The sequence below is a fragment of the Dromiciops gliroides genome, chromosome 5 (assembly GCF_019393635.1).
Source record: "Dromiciops gliroides isolate mDroGli1 chromosome 5, mDroGli1.pri, whole genome shotgun sequence".
Classification (NCBI taxonomy): domain Eukaryota; kingdom Metazoa; phylum Chordata; class Mammalia; order Microbiotheria; family Microbiotheriidae; genus Dromiciops; species Dromiciops gliroides.
The window spans coordinates 177,127,175-177,148,429 of NC_057865.1; the positions used below are offsets into that span (position 1 = coordinate 177,127,175).

The 21,255-nt window shown below is 37.7% G+C and overlaps 1 protein-coding gene across 3 annotated transcripts in view; it reads left to right on the forward strand.

The window, feature by feature from the left end:
• The first annotated feature begins 16,422 nt into the window (after nt 1–16,422).
• BCAT1 (branched chain amino acid transaminase 1) overlaps nt 16,423–21,255 on the forward strand; it is a 90,976-nt gene continuing 86,143 nt past the window's right edge. For 2 of the 3 annotated variants that reach the window (XR_006353285.1, XM_043967126.1), the window contains exons 1-2: nt 16,423–16,901; nt 18,239–18,307. Coding sequence is in view for 2 of the 3 variants with exons in the window: in XM_043967126.1 (XP_043823061.1) it covers nt 16,860–16,901; nt 18,239–18,307 (111 nt within the window). In the remaining variant the exon portion in view is untranslated. Of the gene's footprint in view, nt 16,902–17,554; nt 17,676–18,238; nt 18,308–21,255 lie in introns of those variants that run through there. The other variant, XM_043967127.1, reaches the window with a different exon arrangement.

The following is a 21,255-nucleotide window of genomic DNA, read 5'->3' on the forward strand; positions in this document are numbered from 1 at the left end:
GCTGATTAGCCTACTTCAAGTTAACTAGATTGTAAGCACACCTGGCTAGTCCTTAAGAAAGTATTGAACTCAGCTTGAGACCACCTGCAAGTCCAGTGAACCAATGGATTTGGATGATGCTAACCAATCCAGCTTGAAGCAGAATGAAAGTAAGCAGCCCTCTATAAAGCAACATGTAAATGTTTCTATATGTATTAGAAAAAAAGTTATAGAAATATCCCATGGTGGGAAATATCTCTCTAAAGGTAGAAATCTCTTTTTGGCTTTCTAAATTTTATTTCATTAAAAAAAATTTAATCCTATGCATTGATCCATAATTATAGTGGGGAAGTGTGGTTGTGGAATGAATGTCAGAATGTTTATTTCTTTGTGGAAATTTGTGGGGTTTTTTGGGGGGGAGGATCATTTTTGATTTCTGTACTGAACTCTGAACTTTCTTCTACATTCTAGTACCTCATTGCCAACTCCCTACTGGAGACCTTTATTTTCACAGCATTTCAAGCTCAATATGTGCAAAACATGGGGCAGCTAGGTGGTGCAGTGGATACAGCACTGGCCCTGGAGTCAGGAGTACCTGAGTTCAAATCCGGCCTCAGACACTTAACACTTACTAGCTGTGTGACCCTGGGCAAGTCACTTAACCCCAATTGCCTCACCAAAAAAAAAAAAAAAAGTGCAAAACAGGGTTTATTAGCTTTCCCCCAGACCTTTCCATTCCTATTTTTGTGGAGTTTTGTTGTTCAGTCATTTCAGGTGTGTCCAATTCTTCATAACCTCATTTGGGGTTTTCTTGGCAGAGATACTAGAATACTTTGCCATTTACTCAGCTCATTTTACAGATGAGGATACTGAGGCAAACAGGTTTAAGTGACTTGCCCAAGGTCACACAACAAGTAAGTGTCTGAGGCAGTATTTGAACTCAGGCCTTCCTGACTCCAGGCCTGGCACTCTATCCACAGTGCCACCTAGCTGCCCCATTTCTGTGGATAATTCCACTATTCAACCAGTCATACATGCTTGAAAAATTGATGTTTTTGATTAACCACTTTCCATGTTTAAATGAGTTCACACAAGTCTTCAGATTTGAAAAGTACCTCAGTGGCCATGTAGTCCAATTTATACTTGAAAAATAATCCCTTCCTCACAATACCCAGCCTTTGCTTTTTGAAAGAAGTGAAACCTGATACCTCTGAAAAAGATGGCCACTTCATTTTTAGATATGTCTTTTCCTTATGTCAAGCCTAAATTTGACTCTTATTTAGGTGGAACAGTGGATAGAGTCCTGTGCCCAGAGTAAAGAAAACTAATCTATGATCCAATGAAGTATCATGTATCCATTTATTTTCATCCACATGCAGAAGCTTAGGTGGGTCCCCAAAATAATCAATCATGTTGGTGGTGGTTGTTTATTTGTTTACCATTCAGAAGGTTTCTTACCCACTTATTTGAGCATCGTTCCTGATGCAACAATGAGCAGTAGTTGCTTGTCCCACTTTGTTACATTAGTTGCCAATGACTGTAAAGTACTCTGATCTAGAGGACTAATCCATTACTAAATTTTCTAATAGTCTCCAGGTTTCATATACCCTACATTTTTATTCAGTTAATTAAAGGGGGGAATTTCACCAAGCTTGTATGTGGTTTCCTACTGTGGTCACTAATATTTTAAGCTTCGCTACATGCCAGTATCAGATGACATGCATAAGATTTCAAAGGAATGAAATCCCTGGGTAATACCTTCTACTAAATCCAGTTCGAACTTTCTAGTTCAGCCTTAACAGTATCTTTTTATCTTCAAAGTTCAAAGACATTTATTACATTTTGAGGTCCCAACCGGGAGTGAAAATATGCCAGGAGAGCTTTGTATCAGAACCAGCTGAAACTGAACAATACCAACTTGGCACAATATGTCTTCCTTATTAAAGTGCTGTAAAGCTAACGCTGACTAACTGAAAGTGCTGTCCAATCCAAGAATTGGCCAAACTGTTTTGAGCCCTTTGCTAGTTATTTATGAAGCTTTTGAGCACAGGTCCTGTGATATGTGTTTAACCAAATTTTTCTTATCTTAGAATTTGTTAGTTGAGTGGAATAGCTTTTCTTAAGTGTAGATGTCATCTTTCACAGATGCCAAACTGTCCTAGTGCTTCCCAAAACAAATATGTATAAGCAAAAAGGAGAGATTACATCGTTAACAGAAATTGTTTTTCCATCATAACTAAGAGCTGCTACAATTGTTTACCACACAGTCTTAAATCAAAATAAGGAACAAAAAGACAAATGGTTATATTGAACTAAATTATCATATCATATCACATCTAAATGGTAGCTCTTGGCTCCTATTTTTGCTGGAAGGAATGTGGTTATCCAAAAGAGCTATATTTGTGTGTACGTGTGTGTGTGTGTGTGTGTGTGTGTGTATGTGTGGGCAATGCCTTGCCTAGGGTCACACAGCTAGTAAGTGTCAAGTGTTGAGGTCAGATTTGAACTCAGGTACTTCTGAAACCAGGGACAGTGTTTTATCCACTGTACCACCTAGCTGCCCCCAAAAGAGTCATATTTTAACCACAAGACAAATGCATATAAAGGCATATGAATGCCTTTCCATATTTGTTTTTATTGTATTCTTATTTCCTTTGTGCTCCCACTATTTTCTTCTGTTTGTGCCCTTTTCCCTCTAGTATTGTGTAGACCTCTCTTCTCTTTTAACATTTCCTTTCTTCTATTTGTCACAGAAAATATGTTAGAAACATCATGTGTGTTATATTATTATTTTTTAAAAAAAACCAGCATATGACCTATGTGAACTACAGTAGGGAGATAAAATCAAGAATAGATAGCATAAACTATATTGTGCAAGCTGAATGATCTGGCCTCCCCAAATTATTTGGGAAGGAAAAGAACTCTCTGAATTCAGGTTGTGGGAAAGTAAGCATTATTTAACAAAAATTAAAATTCAATTCAAAAGTCAACAATGATATACTAATTATTGTATATACATGTTGGTGTTGACTTTTGTTTTTACATCACAATTATTGAACCCTCCCTTATAACAAAGAAATGCAACTAATTAAAAGCATTTGATACTATGACTATATCTAACAATGTATACAATATTTTGCCATAGGAGTCTCCCACCTTTTTGCCAAGAGGAGAGAGGCATGTGTCATTTTCTGTGCTCTGGGAATATCATTGGTATTTAAATTACTCAGGGTAATTTTATGATCTTTTAATTATATTGTTGTGATGACCGAATACATTGTTATCTTGATTTGGCTTACTTTACTCTGCAGAATATCATACACATCTTTCCATTCTTCTGAATTCCTCATATTCATTATTTCTTATTGCACAATATTCCTGTATGTTCATATCCCATAGAGGTATTCAGACATTCTCTAACAGATGACTTTACAGTTTTTTGTTGTCACAAAAAGTACTGCTATGAATATTTTGGTATATATTGGATTTTAGGTTCTGTCTTTGACTTCTTTGATATTTTAACCTAGTGACAGAATCAATAAGTACAAGGGTATGAATAGTATGTTTCTTCTAGTTTCTAACATTTCTCTCACTTTTTAAATTTCACCATGACATTGTTAAGCTGAGAAAGGGTTGGCAATGATGTTTGCACCTCTTTGAAAGGCTGTTTTTAGATGTTAGAGATCCTGAAATGTATAATTCAGTGAGTCACTTTGTAAAATTAAGGTCTTTTAAGGGGGGTACTTCCTCTCTTCTAACACTTGCTTGAGCTACATGGACACTGACATGCTTTCCATATGGAACATAAGGTTTAGGAAAAGGACATTGACAGACACTTTGTGGCTTAGAACAAATGTGTTAGACCTCCAGTGTTCTCGAACAGCTGCTTTCAGGGGTGTGGTTGCAGTTGGAAGGTTGCTCATTTTACCAACAGTAAAATGAGCAGGGAGGCCACAGTTTCTTTCAGTGATCCAGAGCAATGATGGCACCCTTTTTGAATGGCAGAATGTTGGTGAGAAATGAAAAATGGAACTCTTAAGATTCTCCTACACAGTAAGGGAATGCACTTGCTGACCAGAATCAAAATTCCATCATGTTTTGATCAGGAGTAGCATCTGTTGCTAAAAAGTAACTGTAACTGAGCTATGCTCCTGACATAGAGATGATGGGCTCAAGATGCAGAATGCAGAACAAGACATTAAAAAAACCCCTTTGACACAGCAAATGTGGCAATCTGTTTTGCTCGATTGGAAAGTAGGAAGAGAGAGGGAGAGGGAGAGAAGAAGGAAGGAAGGAAAGAAGGAAAAAGAAAAAAGAAATAAGGGAAAGAAAAGAATAGAAAGGGGGCAGCTAGGTGGTGCAGTGAATAAAGCACCAGCCCTGGATTCAGGAGGACCTGAGTTCAAATCTGATCTCAGTCACTTGACACTAGCTGTGTGACCCTGGGCAAATCACTTAACTCTCATTGCCCCCCCCCCCAAAAAGAAAAAAGGATGAAAGAAAAGAAAGATAAGAAAGAAGGAAAGAAGGAAGGAAAGAAAGAAAAAGGAAAGGCCATTGAATCATTTTTTTAAATGTACAGAAGAAAATGAATATCAGAAAGAATCACATCAAGTAAAGCAAGCTCTATATATTAGATAATCAGTTGCATGTACAAATCTTTTCCCCAGTTCTATCTGTTCTGGGTGGTGGAGGAGATAGAGTGTTGGACCTGGAGTCAGGAACATCTGAATTTTAATCTGGCCTCAGATACTAGCTGTGTGACCTTGGGCAGGTCACTTAGCACTGTTTGCTTTAGTTTCTTCATCTCTAAAATGACCTGGAGAAAGAAATGGCAAACCATTCCAGCATCTTTGCCAAGAAAACTCCAAATGGCACAATGAAGAGTCAGATACAATTGAAAGGACAGAACAACAACATACGGAGTAAGATTTAAACCCAGATCTTTTGTACTATCCATTAAACCATAGGTGTCAAACTCAAATAGAAATGGGGCCACTCAACCATACATAAGGATTCCTGTAGGCTGCATATTGACTTGGTCTTAAAATGTGATATCATCTATGTTTCATTGAATTTTTATTTTACTAAATATTTCCGAAATTACATTTTAATCTGATTAGAGATGTATTCTGGAGTGGTGTAGGCTGTGTGGGGCCCTCTGGCCATGTCTGACATCTCTATGCTACACCATGCTGTTGATTGAGTTTAACAGTCACAGAATGATAGGATCATAGAGTTAGAGCTGGGAGTAAGGTTCCTTTAAGTTTGTGAGTGCTTAACCTTTTTTGCCTCATGAAGGAATTGGAAGTAGTTAGCTGAGAGAAGACAGATGCTATATGACAGCTGCCTTCAAATATAAGGAGAGCTATCATGTGGAAGGATTATCCTTGTTCTCCTTGGCCTCAGAGGACAGAATTGTGAGCAATGAGGGAAAATTTTAGAGAGGCAGTTTTTGGTTTGACTTAAGGAAAAAAAAATCTTAACAACAGGAAATTTACAAAAGTAAAATGGGCTACCTTGGGAAGCAATGAATTCCCCTTCATTAGAAGTCTTTGGCCGGGGCGGGGGCGGGGGTGGGGTGGTGGTGCAGCTAGGTGGCGCAGTGGATAAAGCACCGGCCCTGGATTCAGGAGGACCTGAGTTCAAATCCGGCCTCAGACACTTGACACTTACTAGCTGTGTGACCCTAGGCAAGTCACTTAACCCCCATTGCCCCGCAAAAAAAGAAAAAGAAAAAAAAAAGAAGTCTTTGGGGCAGCTAGGTGGCACTCGCCCTAGATTCGGGAGGACCTGAGTTCAAATGCAGCCTCAGACACTTGACACTTACTAGCTGTGTGACCCTGGGCAAGTCACTTAACCCTCATTGCCCTGCAAAAAAAATCTTCAAGTAGAGGCAGGATGACCACTTGTTTGGGGATGTTCTGGGTGGTTGAGATAGTCTATTGATATCTCTCCTAATTCTGAGATTCTGTACTTCTTCAATGTGAGGAAGTTTCTTAGTTCTCTGGTGATAGATAACTAGTAATCAATGGCAAATTATTGGTTAATTTGAAAGGAAGAGCCTTTCCTCTCCTCTACTTCAATTTGTCAACACTTTTCCCCTTCCTTCCATCAAGTATCTAAATAATTCTCTTCCATTAAATCTTTTCTGATTAATTGAGAGAGAAAGAGAATCTTTGGTTTTCTCCTGTCTAAACATACAACTCTCAATAACCTCCCATTATTCACTACATCATAATATGCCTTTTCCCCCTTTGTAAACCTTTTAAGTGCTGTCAGGATAATCTTATTTCCTTGTTAGACAATGTGAGTAACCTAGCTGATCAGAGGAATTCTGTGTAGTTTAACTGAGGGTTTCTTGATCAGGACCCCATGAACTACCCAGATTTCAGAGGATTCATGAACTTGGATAGGAAATATGTCAATCATATTTCAACATAATTGATTAATTTTATAATCTCATGTGTTTTATTTTATGCATTTTGAAACAGAAGGGGTTCATTGATTTCACCAGAAATGCCAGAGGTCCATGACAGAAAAATTGTTAAGTAGATTTTAGCAGAGTTTCTGATACTCTTTTGTGCTAATCTTATGGGAAGGATGGAGAGATATGAGCTAGAAGATAGTTCAATTGAATGTAGTCATTAACAGTTTGTTGTCAATTTGGAAAGGCATGTTGAGATGAGTGTCCCATGGAACCATGCTTAGCCCGATGTTGTATAACATTGTTTAAATGACATAAAGGCCTAGATCACATACTCAGTTTTTCATACAGTGCAAACCTGCAAATCTTAAAATGCTATATAAATACTAGCTATTATTATTATTATTATTATTATTATTGCATCATGGTGTAGCTAGGATCTCTAAATATATGTGTTTGTATATTATGTCTTGATGTTTATTGTAAATATACTTGATACTGTTGTTATTTTCTGGTGTCTACTCTGTAGTAAGCAAACTCATTAGGGAAGCCAATTCATGTATTAGATTATAAAACTTTTCTGGGTTAATTTTGATTGAAAGCTGCTTTACACGCCCAATCTTTGGAAAGTGTCATACTAGGTCAAACTCTGTAGCGAGAAATGAATAAACAAGTCCGGTCTAATAAATCACAAATGCTTCAAGATATCTACAGAGTACAAAGGCAAATGTCCATGTTAGAGCAAGAGGAGCTTTGGATGTGGAAAGAAGTCATGTGTCTCATAAGGCCATCTGATTCCAATGCTGTTTAATATGTTTTGCTTTGTCTCAAACAATGCACTTTTTAAGCAAACTAATTAATGCTAAAGCTGACAAACAAATCCAACAAAAGAGGCACTTAGTGACAGCATTCATAGAATCATAGCTTCCTGGAATTTTGATAGAAAAGACCTATTAGATCATTTTGTTCATCTACTTCTGCCAAAGAAGGATTGTTTCTTTGAATTTCTTTTCTAGCTTTCATATCCCTTCAATTTAAGTGTCTTAACAAGTGAAGCTTCAACTATAGCTACTAGGAGGACATTTCTGTTAGAAGAACTTTTTCTTTTTTTTCTTTTTCCTTTTACTTATGCTCATGTCAAGCATCCTTTCTGAAGTCAGATACCTCTTTAGATTGTACTTAGTGATTGGAGAGTAGTTCTTCTGCATAACATTTCCTTAAACTGTGGGAGGATTGTGTATTCTGCAGTGGTTACAAACTTCAGTTTAACCAACCTAGCATTTTCTTCATTCAAACTGAAATATCAGTTTGAAAAAATATTAGGTAATGAAATGAATATGAAACAGAAATATTTGCTACCAAGATCTATTAGAAAATGTGGTTTAAGACCAAGACCATAACTTTTCCCCGCTGGGTATTTAAATGTAAGCAATCTAGATTTTTCTGTGGTTGGAGAGTCTCTCATTGAGGGGATAGGTTATATGTACTTTGATTCCAAACAATTCATTGGCTTCAAACTTTTTCTCAAACCTACCTTTATAAGTAATACTAAGTAGCAAAAGTTACCTGGGGCAGCAGATAGAATTCCAGGCCTGGAGTCAAGAAAACATGAGGGGGCAGGTAGATGGGGTAGTGGATAAAGCACTGGCCCTGGATTCAGGAGGACCTGAGTTCAAATCTGGACTCAGACACTTGACACTTATTAGCTGTGTGACCCTGGGCAAGTCACTTAATCCTCATTGCCCTGATTTTAAAAAAAAAGGAAAAAAAAGAAAACCTGAGTTCAAATTTGGCTTCAGATACTTACTACTTGTGTAATCCTGGGAAAGTCACTTAACCCCTGTTTGCTTCAGTTTCCTCATATGTGAAATGGGCATGATAATAACATCTACCTCCCAGGGTTGTTGTGAGAATCAACTGAGATAATATTTATAAAACATTTAACATGGGACTGGGTACATAGTAATTGCTATATAAATGTTATCTATCATTGTCCTCCATTTGGGGATTCAATAGAGTATAAAGAACTGGGATAACAGTTAAAAGATAGAGCAGTAAGAGCTAAAGTTTATCTTCAAATTAAAAAAAAAAACCAACAATTTGATATATATTTTCAAATTTAAACCCTCCAAATTTAATATATGTGTAGAGAATATGATCTGGCTTCACTATCCCATAGTGAGGCCTGCTACTTTTCCCTACTCCTTGTTCTGCAGGTATACTGTTTGGGGGTATCTTCTCCAAGATGATCTCAGATGTCAGCACTAGCAGTGTTGCTCCTATTTTTAGATTCTAGCAACCAGTGCCCCTGTTCTATTTAATAACAATTAGCTTTTATAAGGGGATATTTATTTCAAAGATATAGCAAGAACAAAAGTATACATTTTTCCCTGAAATACCTTGGGGGTATACTCTCCCATCCTTATCTCTGGAAAGAGTAGGTTTAGTTTAAGCAAAGTTTCTATTAAGCATTGGTCCCATCAAATTCAAACAGAGATGCGATGGGAGTGCTAGATCAATATCCAGCTCAACTATTGCTGGGTTGGGCCCCAAAGGTCTCTCCTTGCTCTTCTGGGCATGCCTAGCTACAATACCCAACATGGATTCAAACTCCCAGAATCCTAGAGGTCTGTTCTCTTGGCCTTCCAAAACTCAAAATATTGGAGCCTCCAGATCTTCACTTAAAAAGGAAAACAACAAATAGTTAGGAAAAAGGACTGAGGCCTGTTTCCATAGGGCCACATATTGGCATCATAGAAGAGAAGATCCAAGGGTTTTTTCCTTATAGCATTTTTTTCTCACTCTACAGTGCTTAGTACAGTGCCTGGAACATAGTAGATGTTTTAATAAATGTTTATTGATTGATTAATAGATGCTGTAAGCATCCATTGAGTTAAATTAAGAGAGAGAAGAAGGAGAGGATGACTGAGGCTCTGGTCAGTTAGGGCTTTTTGAAAGCACATTCAGTTCTGTTTATATAGTCAATCGAGGAGGCTGCCATTTTCTACAGAGTTAGCAGAGCTGGAGTAGTTACATGTATACTCTATGTTTTTATGTAATCTTTGCATTCTCCTGTGTTTTTTCAAGGTACTTACATTATACATCATGAGGACTCTCCTAGAAACAGGTTTTCCAGTCTCTTCCCACATGGGGGATTTGCATCATCTAAGCACACTGAAACATTCTACATATGTACATATGTTACATATGCTTTAAAACTACCTCACTTTTAACATTTCTTATTTCACATTAGTAGTATTATTATTCACTTCCTTTTATGAACACAGATAATATGAAAGAAATTTGATTAGAAATAAAACTAGAGAAGAAAAATCTAGTGAAAAAAATGAATACAGTTGATTTTTGATAAGCCATGTGTAGTTGAACCAATTAGTAAATTATATGTGAAATATTTGGAATAACAAGGCAGTTGGCACATATTTCTCAACACTTGGTCAGGCTGGATCCTGTCACTATTCAGTGAATGTATCTTTGGTTTTACTATTTGACAAGGTAAAAGATACATATGCTGCAAAAAGTAGGTGTTTAATACTGTCCTATACTAATAACTCTCATTTATACAACACTTGAATGTATACTCAGTACTTTCTCTACAGTGACCCTGTAAGATAAATAGTATAATTCATATTATTCCAATCATACTGATGAAGAAACTGAGGATCAGAGGTGTTAAATGAATTGTTAGTTACACAACTAATACATGTTGGCTCCAGCATTCAAATCCAGGTTGCTTCATTTCAAATTCAGTGCTCTTGCGACTCCTGGTATATCTTGCTTATTTACCTTTGTGGAGGAGAGTGACAGGGACCTTCCCAGAGTATGATGTATATTATTGCCCCTGGAAGTCATGTGCAAAGAAGAGGTGGGAGTTTTGTCATGCAGTCTGGATATCTGACAGTATGCTTCAGAGATGGATCAAGGCTTGCTTCTGTACTACAACCTAGAGGTTACCCATTGGTGGTGTATTAAGAACCTTGACCCAGAGCAGTATGGTTTATATGTGTTCTGTTTAAGGGAATGGGCATACAAGGATATTTGGGATCATTACATCTTTTGAGGATATATGGACCCCAGTTAGAAATCTACCGCTTGTACCCTACAAAGTTACACCATTAGCTGCCTCATAAATATTTCTGGGATCCCATTAGTACCAAATTTTTTGCACATAGTACTGTTGGTAATTAGAAGAGGTTTATATGTTCATTGATGAAATGATAAACAGACTGACTTCCCTAAGATATAGAGACCATATGTTTTAGTTCTCATTTTCCCCAAAAAGATACTTTTCAAAAGGAAAATCCTTTGTTAGATCATATGTTGCAATTTTTAGAATTAAGAAAATATGGTTATTCTATACAAGGGGAGAAAAGGGTCCCTTAACAAAACTATCCTGTTGTTATAAAGCAGCTGTGGAGAGAATTACAAAGATTTTCCCAGGATTCAAACTCCCAGAATCCTAGAGGTCTGTTCTCTTGGCCTTCCAAAACTCTACTTGTAGAGGAAAACATTTGCTACCTGTAGAGGGAGAGAACATTTAGAGGCTAATCAGTAGCATGCAGTAGTAGTTGATGAACTCTTGGGTTCAAGATGTCTATTGGTCTCTGCCTATTAGTAGCTGGGATTACAGGAGTGCATCGCCACCCCTGGCTACATTCTTTACTGTAAGATTTGAGCTTTACACTAGGTCCTTTCTGCCATTTCAATGCAATTTAATATTATATTCTTGATTTTGCATACAGTATTCACTACTAAGTTAAATTTAGTAGTCATCAACAATATTAGTGGTAATTACTATTTGTCAAGTAGCTCCTCTGTTCTTCATAGACTAAATTATTATTTTAAATGATATAGGATTTTAAATTCTTTTGAAAGAGTTGGATGTTCCTAATAAATGACAAGTAGATTCCATTTCTGAGATTATGGATGTCAGTAATAACTACTACTATATACTGGCAAAAAAATTTTGAAACTATGTGAGAGTTTTGTCCTAGAGAAATTTTAAATAATTGTTTTGAGAGATTTTTGTGTGAATGGTATTCATACTTGTGGCTTGGCAAAAATCGCTTACAAGCAGTTCACCTAATTTTATTAATATTTTCAATAAAGACTAATCTGAATTATAAACCATTTACTACTTAAATCAATTTTGTGAAATCATTGTGTTTCATAGGCTGTTTAAGCAGAGAGCTAAGATGACTTATCTGAGCACTTTCATGGAATCTGGAGAAAATAAATCAATTGGAAAAAAGCAGTAATATATTTTCTGGGCCTTATAAAAATAATCATCAATTAAACAATACTAAAAAATATTGGGAACTTGTCAGTCCCTTTAACATACTTTGTGCATTTTTCTTAGTGTAATTTCTCACTATTATGCATCTTATTTTACTTTGGTTAGCACTTTTTCTAATACAATTTAATCCATATTCTCTAATATGAATATGCCTTTCCTTGATTTACTTTTACATTAAGCAAACCTCAAAATCTAGAATTGCAAAAAAGGAACAAATCCAGGTAATTATTTGCTTTTATGCAACATTTTCCAAACATTTTATGCAACATTTTCCAAACAGGCCTAGCCTGTTCTCACTTTCAACTCTGGGTCCAACTCATAGTCCATCTATAGTATCTGTCCAATATATGCTTTTTAAATGTATCATTTATATGGTTTGTTGATCTAATTGTATATCTGTTTCAATAATAAGTATTCAATTATTTGGTTTTTCATGTGCAAATCATGGGTAGTTGGTGGCAAAGTGGATAGAGCACTGGGACTGGAGTCAGGAAGACCTGCATTCAAATCCAGCTCCAGATACTTACTAGCTGTGTGACCCTGGGCAACTCACTTAACCTTGTTTGTCTCAGTTTCCTCATCTGTAAAATGAGCTAGAGAAGCAAATGGCAAACCACTCCGGTATCAATGACAATAAAACCCTAAATGGGGTTACAAAGAGTTGGACATGACTGAGCAACAACAAGGAAGTTCTGAAATGTTCTGGACCTGGATTCTATCAGCCAATGACATTTGCCATTTAGAGCATCTGGAAGAACTTCTCATTGGTAGGGTAGGCATATGGATCCCTGTTTTGTGTTGACTCAATGTTGATAGTTTGGGGGTTGTTACTCAAGGTTATCTCTGATGTTACATCTTTGGAGGACTCATGTTAATGATCCCAGATTACAAGCATGAAGACTCATGCTTTTAATGATCCCAGTTTTTTTCCTGAAACGAAGTTCCATTTTTGAAAAAATGCATATTTTCCTGGTGTGAAGGGTATTTCAGAGGCCCATGGTGGGGGGAAATCAGGGCACAATATTACTAAGGAAGAATGGGCTGAAAGATGTATTATAAAAGATACTATTAGAAAGATGTACAATTGAAAAAGGAGGGCCAATCACATAGTAAGATCAATGGAAAATTAATAGACAGCCTGCCTGTTTTAATGGTGTGCATGCTATGCCAAGAGATTTAGAGAAAGGCCCCCAGGATATTTAATGGGTCCTTTGTGGAAAATGAAAGCATGATCCTCCTACAGTGAAAAGGCAGGTATGAGTTGTAATTTGCACAAGTGAGGGAAGTCTCCATAATGATGAAATCCCAGAACCATTGAAGTGTCAAAGTATTGTTTTACCAAAGACTTCATCATATAAGCCCACCAAATAACAAGCCCTACCAGTGCATTTAAATGTCAGTTGATTCACATGCCAAAAAAGACATAATGAACTTTTTAGAACCATATTTGTTACACAAAGTAAAACATACTTCTAAGTTAGGCATATTGGGGAGCTACTTATATTTTTAAAGTGATGTAATAAACTTTTTGGTATGTGACAGTGCTTGTGATAATGACAGCTCTATTTATGTAACCAGAAAGATTAACAAAATTTTATGTCACAATAACCCTAATATGTTAAGTAGCTCAAGGATTATTATCTCCATTTTAGAGATGTGGAAATAGAAACTCAGAAAAGCAAAATGACTTCTCTAGGATCCTTCAGCTAGTAACTCTCAGAAGTTAAAACAGGATACACACATTTGTTGTTATTATTCAGTTGTGTCTGGCTATTCATGACCCCATTTGGGTTTTTTTTTTTTGGCAAAGATAGTGCAAGTGGTTTGCCATTGCCTACTCTAGATGAAACTGAGGCAAATAGGCTTAAGTGACTTGCCCAGGGTCATTCAGATAGTAAGTATCTGGGGCTGGATTTGAACTCAGGAAGATGAGTCTTCCTGACTCTAGGCTGGCACTCTAATTTGCTGTATCACCTGGATACACTTTTGTGAGTCCATCATTATTTGTGAATAAGAAGACTTGCAGTCTCTAGCACTGGATACTGTTTTGCACATAGAAAGTACTTAATAAATCCTTCCTTCCTTCCTTCCTTCCTTTTATCACAAACTTCAAGGTGGAACCTTTTACACATAAACTTTGGCCTATCTAATCTCATATACCCTGTATTGAATGGTTGATTTTTTGAAAGTAAACATAGTACTTTTACATTTATTCCTATTAGATTTTAATCTTATTATATTTACAGAGTTCTTTCCTCCTAACATCTCTGTGAGGTAGAGTTTATACACATGTTACCACATTTATAGATGATGAAACTTAAGCTCACTAAATGAAGTGATTATTTGCACAGTGGTTTGAATTAATAGGTGCATAATAAATGCATTTTGACTGCTCATGTTCACAAATCTAGTAAATGATGAAAAGAGAACTAGAAACCATGTCTATGTAATACATGATAGCTCTATCTATTATGTTAGTCTGTCTTCCTTCTTGACCTGCTGAGATGAAATGGTAGGGTCTTAAATGCTTTTAAAATATTCATTTGAAAACTGACCAAGTTCTTTTAAGAAACAAATAGCTATTTTAATTTCCACTATTTAGTTCAAATTGGCACAACAAAAAGAACAACCTCTATGTTTTATTCTGTGTGCTGCTCAAGAAGTTGTTTGAATTCATTTTTCTACTTTGGGCAGAAGAAGATCAAAGATGGGATAGTAACACTTCTTTTGGTGGCTAGAACAATGATAACTGTTGAGAGAGAGGAAACAGAGCTGTTTAATTCTTTTTTGCTTCTGTTTTCTCTGCCAAGGAGCATGATCTTTGAACATCTTTGCCTGTTTGTCCCACTGGCATTCCAAATTCAACACGTCCAAAAACAAGCTTATTGTCTTTTTCCTTAAAAATTCACTTCCTGCAATAATTCTGTTGAAGGTATCACCATTCTCCCAGTCACCTAGGTTTTAAAAGCCAGGTTTTTGTTCATTTTTTTTTTCTTGGGAAGGTAGTCCAGAGAGGAGTAAGTACTCATGTTCAGTTAAGTTGAACTATCAAAAGGAAAAAAAAAAAGCAAACATATAAAGGTAGAAATGGAGATACAAAGGGAGAGAGAAACTGATTCTGTGGGTTATGAAGATAGTGTTGATATGAACTTATTAAACTCATTATTAATAAACTTTTGTTTATTTTATTTTTGTTTTTGGTAGGGAGGGATATGACTTTGGATGAATGCATAGTATGCACTTAAATGTTTGTTGTATTGATTTAATGGATTGGATGCCAACTGAAATTGATCTGAGAGATATTATGGAAATGAAATTAAGAGGACTTGGCAAGTGGATATGGGGTGTGAGGGAGAGGAAAGAGTTAAGGACAACAGTGAAACTAAGAACTTGGGTGACTGGAAGGATGGTGGTTCCTTCAGTAGAGCTATTGGAGTCGGGGGGTGAATCTAACTATTATTAATAATGGTTTAATATGACCTTATTTAAAAAGTAAACTTTTGTGCTATTTACTTTGACTGGGGGGGGGGTGCTGTAGCTTCCATTCCATATTTTAGATAATAATTAGCTCTTTAACCTTTGTTAAAGGTGTTCAATTGCATTTTATCCTTAAACCCTAGACATTCCTGAGCCTTCATTTCCTCAGCTGCAAAATGAGAGGTCAAGTTAAGTGACTTTTTAAGGTTCCTTTGGACTCTAAATCTACAATCTTATGATTTGGTGGTTGATGGAGGAGGTGTTGTGGGACTGCAGTGGGATCCCAAGAAATCCAAAAGATTCCAGCCCCCTATGAGGTGTGGCAGAGTATGACCTCAGTACTCTGATAAGCAATACCAAGATCAGCAAGATGATATGCAACCTATGGATGGGTGCTGCCTATCTTACTAATGCCCCATTATTCCCAAATCACCTCCCTGTTTGCATTTCCCTCCCAAATTGCTTTGTAATTCCCTCCACTTTTTTTCCCCTAAAGATACAAAAGACCAGGTCTTCTCTTACTCCAGTGGGACAGTCACCATGGTGATCTGTTCCTGGCCATATTCCTCTCTCCTAATAAAACTCTTTTTATTTTGTAAGATTCAGGATGAGCCTCCAGTTCTTTGGGTGAAGTAGCCAGATCACAAGTCCCCCCAAACAGTAGGTAATTTATAGATTGTCTTAATAACAGCTCTCCTTTCTATGGCCGGATAAGATTGAGAATGCCCTTTTCTCAGAACAACCCTGTGAAATTGGCTGTTCTCATTGAACAAATGAGGAAATCTAGGTGAAATGACTTGCTCAGGATTAACAGCAGTGTCTTAAGCGCTAGTTTAAAGCCGTATAACCCTGGATAGAGGTCAAGTGCTCTTTCTACACTGAGCTTCCTCTGATGACAGTTGGATATGCCCCAATTGCTAAAGCATTTTCCAGATGGCATGTCTAGTCAGTTCTTAGAATCTGAAGTTTTGGGGGCTCCGCATTAAAAGTGAGAGTAGAGAGGGAAGAGGGAATCATTTTTCTCACGTTGCACCTCTTTGGGAAGAGGAATTGGTTCTTTGAGGTGCAAGTTTTGAGCGTGTATTAACAGAAATTGGCGTACATTGACCATGATGTCCCATAACATGCCTTTCTTTTAGTCACATCATAGCATAAAATTCCTGCCAGGCCTTCCCCGGCGCCCCGCCCCCGGGGGCTGTTCAGTCATTGCTAATTTGCTCTGGGTCCTCCAGATGGGGAAAGGTTCTGCCCGCTCTCCTGAATCCCTAAGACTGTACGGAGTTGGAGGTAATTTGAGTCTTGGTGATTTCTGGCCAATGATCGCATTCTACGGATGAGGAGGAAAGAGGCTAAGACGTGCGTCTTTTCCAGCTCACCAGGGACCGGGAGGGAAGGGCTTCATTTGTTTCGTGCGCGTGGGAGGAAGGCGACTATGCTGTGACCCTCTCGCGCCTTCTTCTGGTCCCTAGCCCCGTGGAGCCGCAGCATCACGCGGCAAGTGGGCCGTGCGCGGCTGGCACGGCTGCTGGCTGCCTGGGGCGCTCGCTAGCTCGCTCGCTCTAGCTCGGGAGAAGCCTCGTGCAGTAGCAGCAACACCCGCGGCGCACGGCCATCGCCCTGCAGGACACCGCGGCGCACGGCCATCGCCCTGCAGGACACAGTATGGCCAGCCAGCCGGGAGCAGCCGAGGCCGTTTCCTGCCAGGTACATTGGGTGGGAGCAGGGGAGAGGGGCATATGAAGTGTGTATGGGAGGGGTGGGGGTGGGGGTGGGGGCTAGGAAGGTTAGGGGAGATTTAAGCTCGCCCATCTCCCCAATCATTTTTGCCTTTGCGTTTTGCCTCTGTAATCAGCCACTCCTACACCCATCCCAGTTTCCCTGCGCTGCCTTCATCAACACATCATTTCTTCCACATTTCTTGCCCAGGTTACCTCCCCCCGCTTTCACCCCCACCCCTTAAAAAAGCAAACATACCCCTTTTAAATCGCCCTCTCCTCCCAGTCCCTATGGCAGTAAGGAACAAAACCCTAAAATTCTGTGACATCCTTTCTTGTCCACAAGGTTAAAGCTGTTGTGTGCCTAGCTCTCATTTAAGCTCCGCTGAAAGCAGCTTTTTGTGGGGGTGGGGTGGAAACGTGCTCAATTTCCGAAGTGGCAGCCGGACACCCCCCGGGTGCTGCCCCAGCCTCTGGCTCTGTAAAATTTCCACGCACCTGTTAGTTGCTTTTAAAATTCGGGACATTGCCTATTGCATCATTAGGCTCCCTTTCTCCCGCTTCCTCCTCTTATCCCTCCCTCCCTCCCACGGTTGCCTGTCAGTCATTGATTAAGGACTCTCCAAATCATCCGATTCTTTTGAAGATCTCCTCTCAACCCCACCCCAGAAGGATAATAACCAATTCTATTTGGTTTAGAGTCCTCTTTCCTAAAACGCCTCCTTAAAACACCCATTCTCTGTCCTTGTGTCCACTTTCAGAGGTAGGTCTGTCATTGTGTATGTCTTTATTATTGGTTTGGTTTCTATGAGGCTGCATTCAAAACTACTGGCTATGGGAAAATAGAAGGAAATAAAAAAAGCCACCACATCCCTTTTCCACCCTTTCTATTGTGTTCCAGTGTTTAAAAGACTGAGCCTTTCCCAAGAGGATGCTGGTTAAATTGTTTAAGATCCTAATTGAAACCATTTATCCTGATATAAGAAAACCAAACACAAACCTGGCTTCAGCAGAGAAAAAACAGTCCCTCTGAAGATAGAAGAAAAGCTAAATAAATAACATCGACTGTCCTGGAGTGATGACCCCTTGGCAGTGGTGGTTGTGTTAGCAGTGGAAAGTCAGTGGAAACCTCAAAATTAATATTAGGTGGAAATGAGAAGATAGAATGAATATTCAAGGTTTAATTTTTGCTTTATGTTTTTACTAAATGGTGTTTTTTTTTTTAATATTTATAGCTCCTGCATGTCTTGATTGTGCTGGTGACTGAACCTTCTGTGAAATTTTTGCATTGGCTTTAGCTAATTGGGTTCTGGTTTCTTCCTTTAGGACTGTAATTCTGAATGCTCTACAGGATGTAGTGGGACAGAACTAAAACAAATGGCAAAGACTTTTAAGGTAAGATGCTTACAAAGGCTGGGTGTCTGAAATATCATAATACGCCCATTTCTTGGGATCTGGGCACATTTTCTCTTGCAGTCAAGCAATAGTTTGGAGTTGCCAACATAATAAACACTCAAAATTAAAGTTTTACTGACTGAGGAGTCATTTTGGGATAACATTCAAAATGCTTGAAATTCGGTTGCATTTCTTATTTATCTTTTGTAACAAAAGATTTTTCTCTTTAAATTAACTAAATAAATTTTTAAAAGGATTTTATCTGGTTACATAATGAATCCGATTAAATTAACCCTTTCTAGTTAATCCAAGTCAGACACATGGTTTTTGTTATTCACTCATGTCCAATTCTTCTTGATCTGATTTGGGGTTTCCTTGGCAAAGATATTGGAATGGCTTGGCATTTCCTTCTCTAGCTCATTTTACAGATGAGGAAACTGAAACAAACAGGGTTCAGTGATTTGCCCAGGGTCATACAACTAGTAAGTATGGGAGGCCAGATTCGAACTCATAAATGTGTCTTCCTGACTCTGGTTCTGATGCTCTATCCATCGCATCATGTAGTAACCCTTATTATAAGTCATAACTTTAGATTTTATACATATATATATATATATTTGGTGGGGCAATGAGGGTTAAGTGACTTGCCCAGGGTCACACAGCTAGTAAGTGTCAAGTGTCTGAGGTTGGATTTGAACTCAGGTCCTCCTGAATCCAGGGCCGGTGCTTTATCCATTGTGCCACCTAGCTGCTCCCTTAAATATACTTTAAAAGTGAAACCATTCTAATTTTTTCTTTGACCCTTTATTTTTAAAGACCTGTCTTATCTACCTAATCCAATTTTTTTTTTGTGAGAAATAAGGGAATATATTTTAAATTTAATTGAAAAATATAAAATACCCTAAAATAAAGTAGTGGTACTTTAATGACTACTATCATATGAGGGACAGGCCTGGAGTCAGAAACACTCCTCTTCTTGAGTTCAAAATCTGGTCTCAGCACTTAATAGATTTGTGACCCTGGACAAGCCACTTAATCCTTTTTGCCTCAGTTTCCTCATCTATAAGATGAACTAGAAAAGGATATGGCAAACCACTCCATTATCTTTGCCAAGAAAACCCCAAATGTGATTACTAAGATGAGATATGACTGAAAAAAATGAATAAACAATGAAAAATTGTATGAGCCCCTTTGTTTTAATTTGTTATCCCTCTTAATGCTAGTTTTCTACCCAAGGATATGTCCAGCACAGGAAGAACAGGGTAGGAAAAAAGGTAAAACTCATTTCATTCCATCTTATTTTTTTTTCTTAAGCAACTTTATTCAAAGGAAAATAAAAATGGTTGGGTATGAGAAACTAATATTACCAATTAGTATTTGTAATTACCTGTGTATTTTAATTATTCAAGTTATCCTTGATTCTCTCCTCTGATTGCAGTGAATGACTGAAATACAGCAAGCTTCTGTAACTCCATATTATACAATAATAATGTCAACTAACTATAATGTTACTCATTTAAGGGGTGCTCAAGAAAAATTAGATGGTATTAACCATGCCAAGTCTTAGATCCAGGATACTTTGGGGAGGGGAAATAAACATGCTTCTGTGGAATTCAAATTCATGACATACAACAATGAAGAAAACTTATGGGAAGCATAGAGTTTTCAAGTTAGAGGAACTCTTAGAGGTCACCTAGTTCAAATGACTCATTTTGCAAATAAAGAAACTGATTCAGAGAATAAAGTAAAATATAGGCTAGGCAGAATTAGTTGCAGATTTAAGTCTGAATGTAGGTCTTCTACAGAGTTCTATTCAGGTATTCCTTTCATTACACCACTATATTGTGTCCTTGGTCTGTCTCTCTCCCTCCACATATATGTGTATATACATACAGATACATACATATAAATGTATATGTGTGTATGTGTATTTATATATACTCGCACACACACACACACACACACACATATATATATACACACCAGTGTTTTCAACTGAGTCCTTTTTCTGCCATGTGTTTTTCCCAGCACTTTCTTTTCATAGCATCTGATTACCCAACCATTCATGATGAAATAGTAAAAATTGTATTTCTTATGTAGCCTGCTTTGCCAATATTTTCCCTGTGATTTCACAGTCCAGTCATTTCGACATTCCAAATTTTTCCAGAAGCATATGGCAACAAGCATGTAGACTGTAATCTGAGCAAAGCACTTGAAGCATCTGAAAGAGATAGATTAATTATACAGGAGAAAGTATCATTGCAACTACTTTGAGCTACGGAAGGGAATCTTGGGATGTTTGAGCTAAAATGAGTGAACTTAGAAATAACCTAGTCCAACCCTCTAATTTTGTAGATGATGAAAAGGAGGCAGAGAAACTTGAAATGACTTGCTTGATATTAAATAACCAATAAGGCACAGTCAGGATTGCAACTTTGGATTCCAAACCCACTGTCCTTTTTTATATATACTTTGCTAAAGTGAAGGGGAAAAAAAAAGAACATTATGACTTTTAAGAACACTAATAAAAAGAAAAATCCAGATTTGGAACTGGAAAGTAACTAAAAATTCATCTAATTCAACTGTCTCATTCTACAGGTGAGGAAATTCAAACTCAGAGAGTTTAGTGACTTTAGTAACTAGTAAATAGCAAAGCTCAGGGACTTCAACTCCAAACCTTCTTCTCTGAACCTGGAGTCAGGAGGAAGACCTGTGTTCAAACTTGTCCTTAGACTATCACTAGCTGTGTGACCCTGGGCAAGTCATTTAACCTCCGTTAGCCTTCGTTTCCTCTACTGTAAAATGGGGATAATAATAGCAGCTATCTCCCAGGGTTGTTTTGATGGTCAAATGAGATATTTGTAAAGTACTTTGTACAATGCCAGGAACATAGTAGGGACTTAATAGATGCTTGTTTCCTTCCTTTTCATGATACAAGTGATTTCATG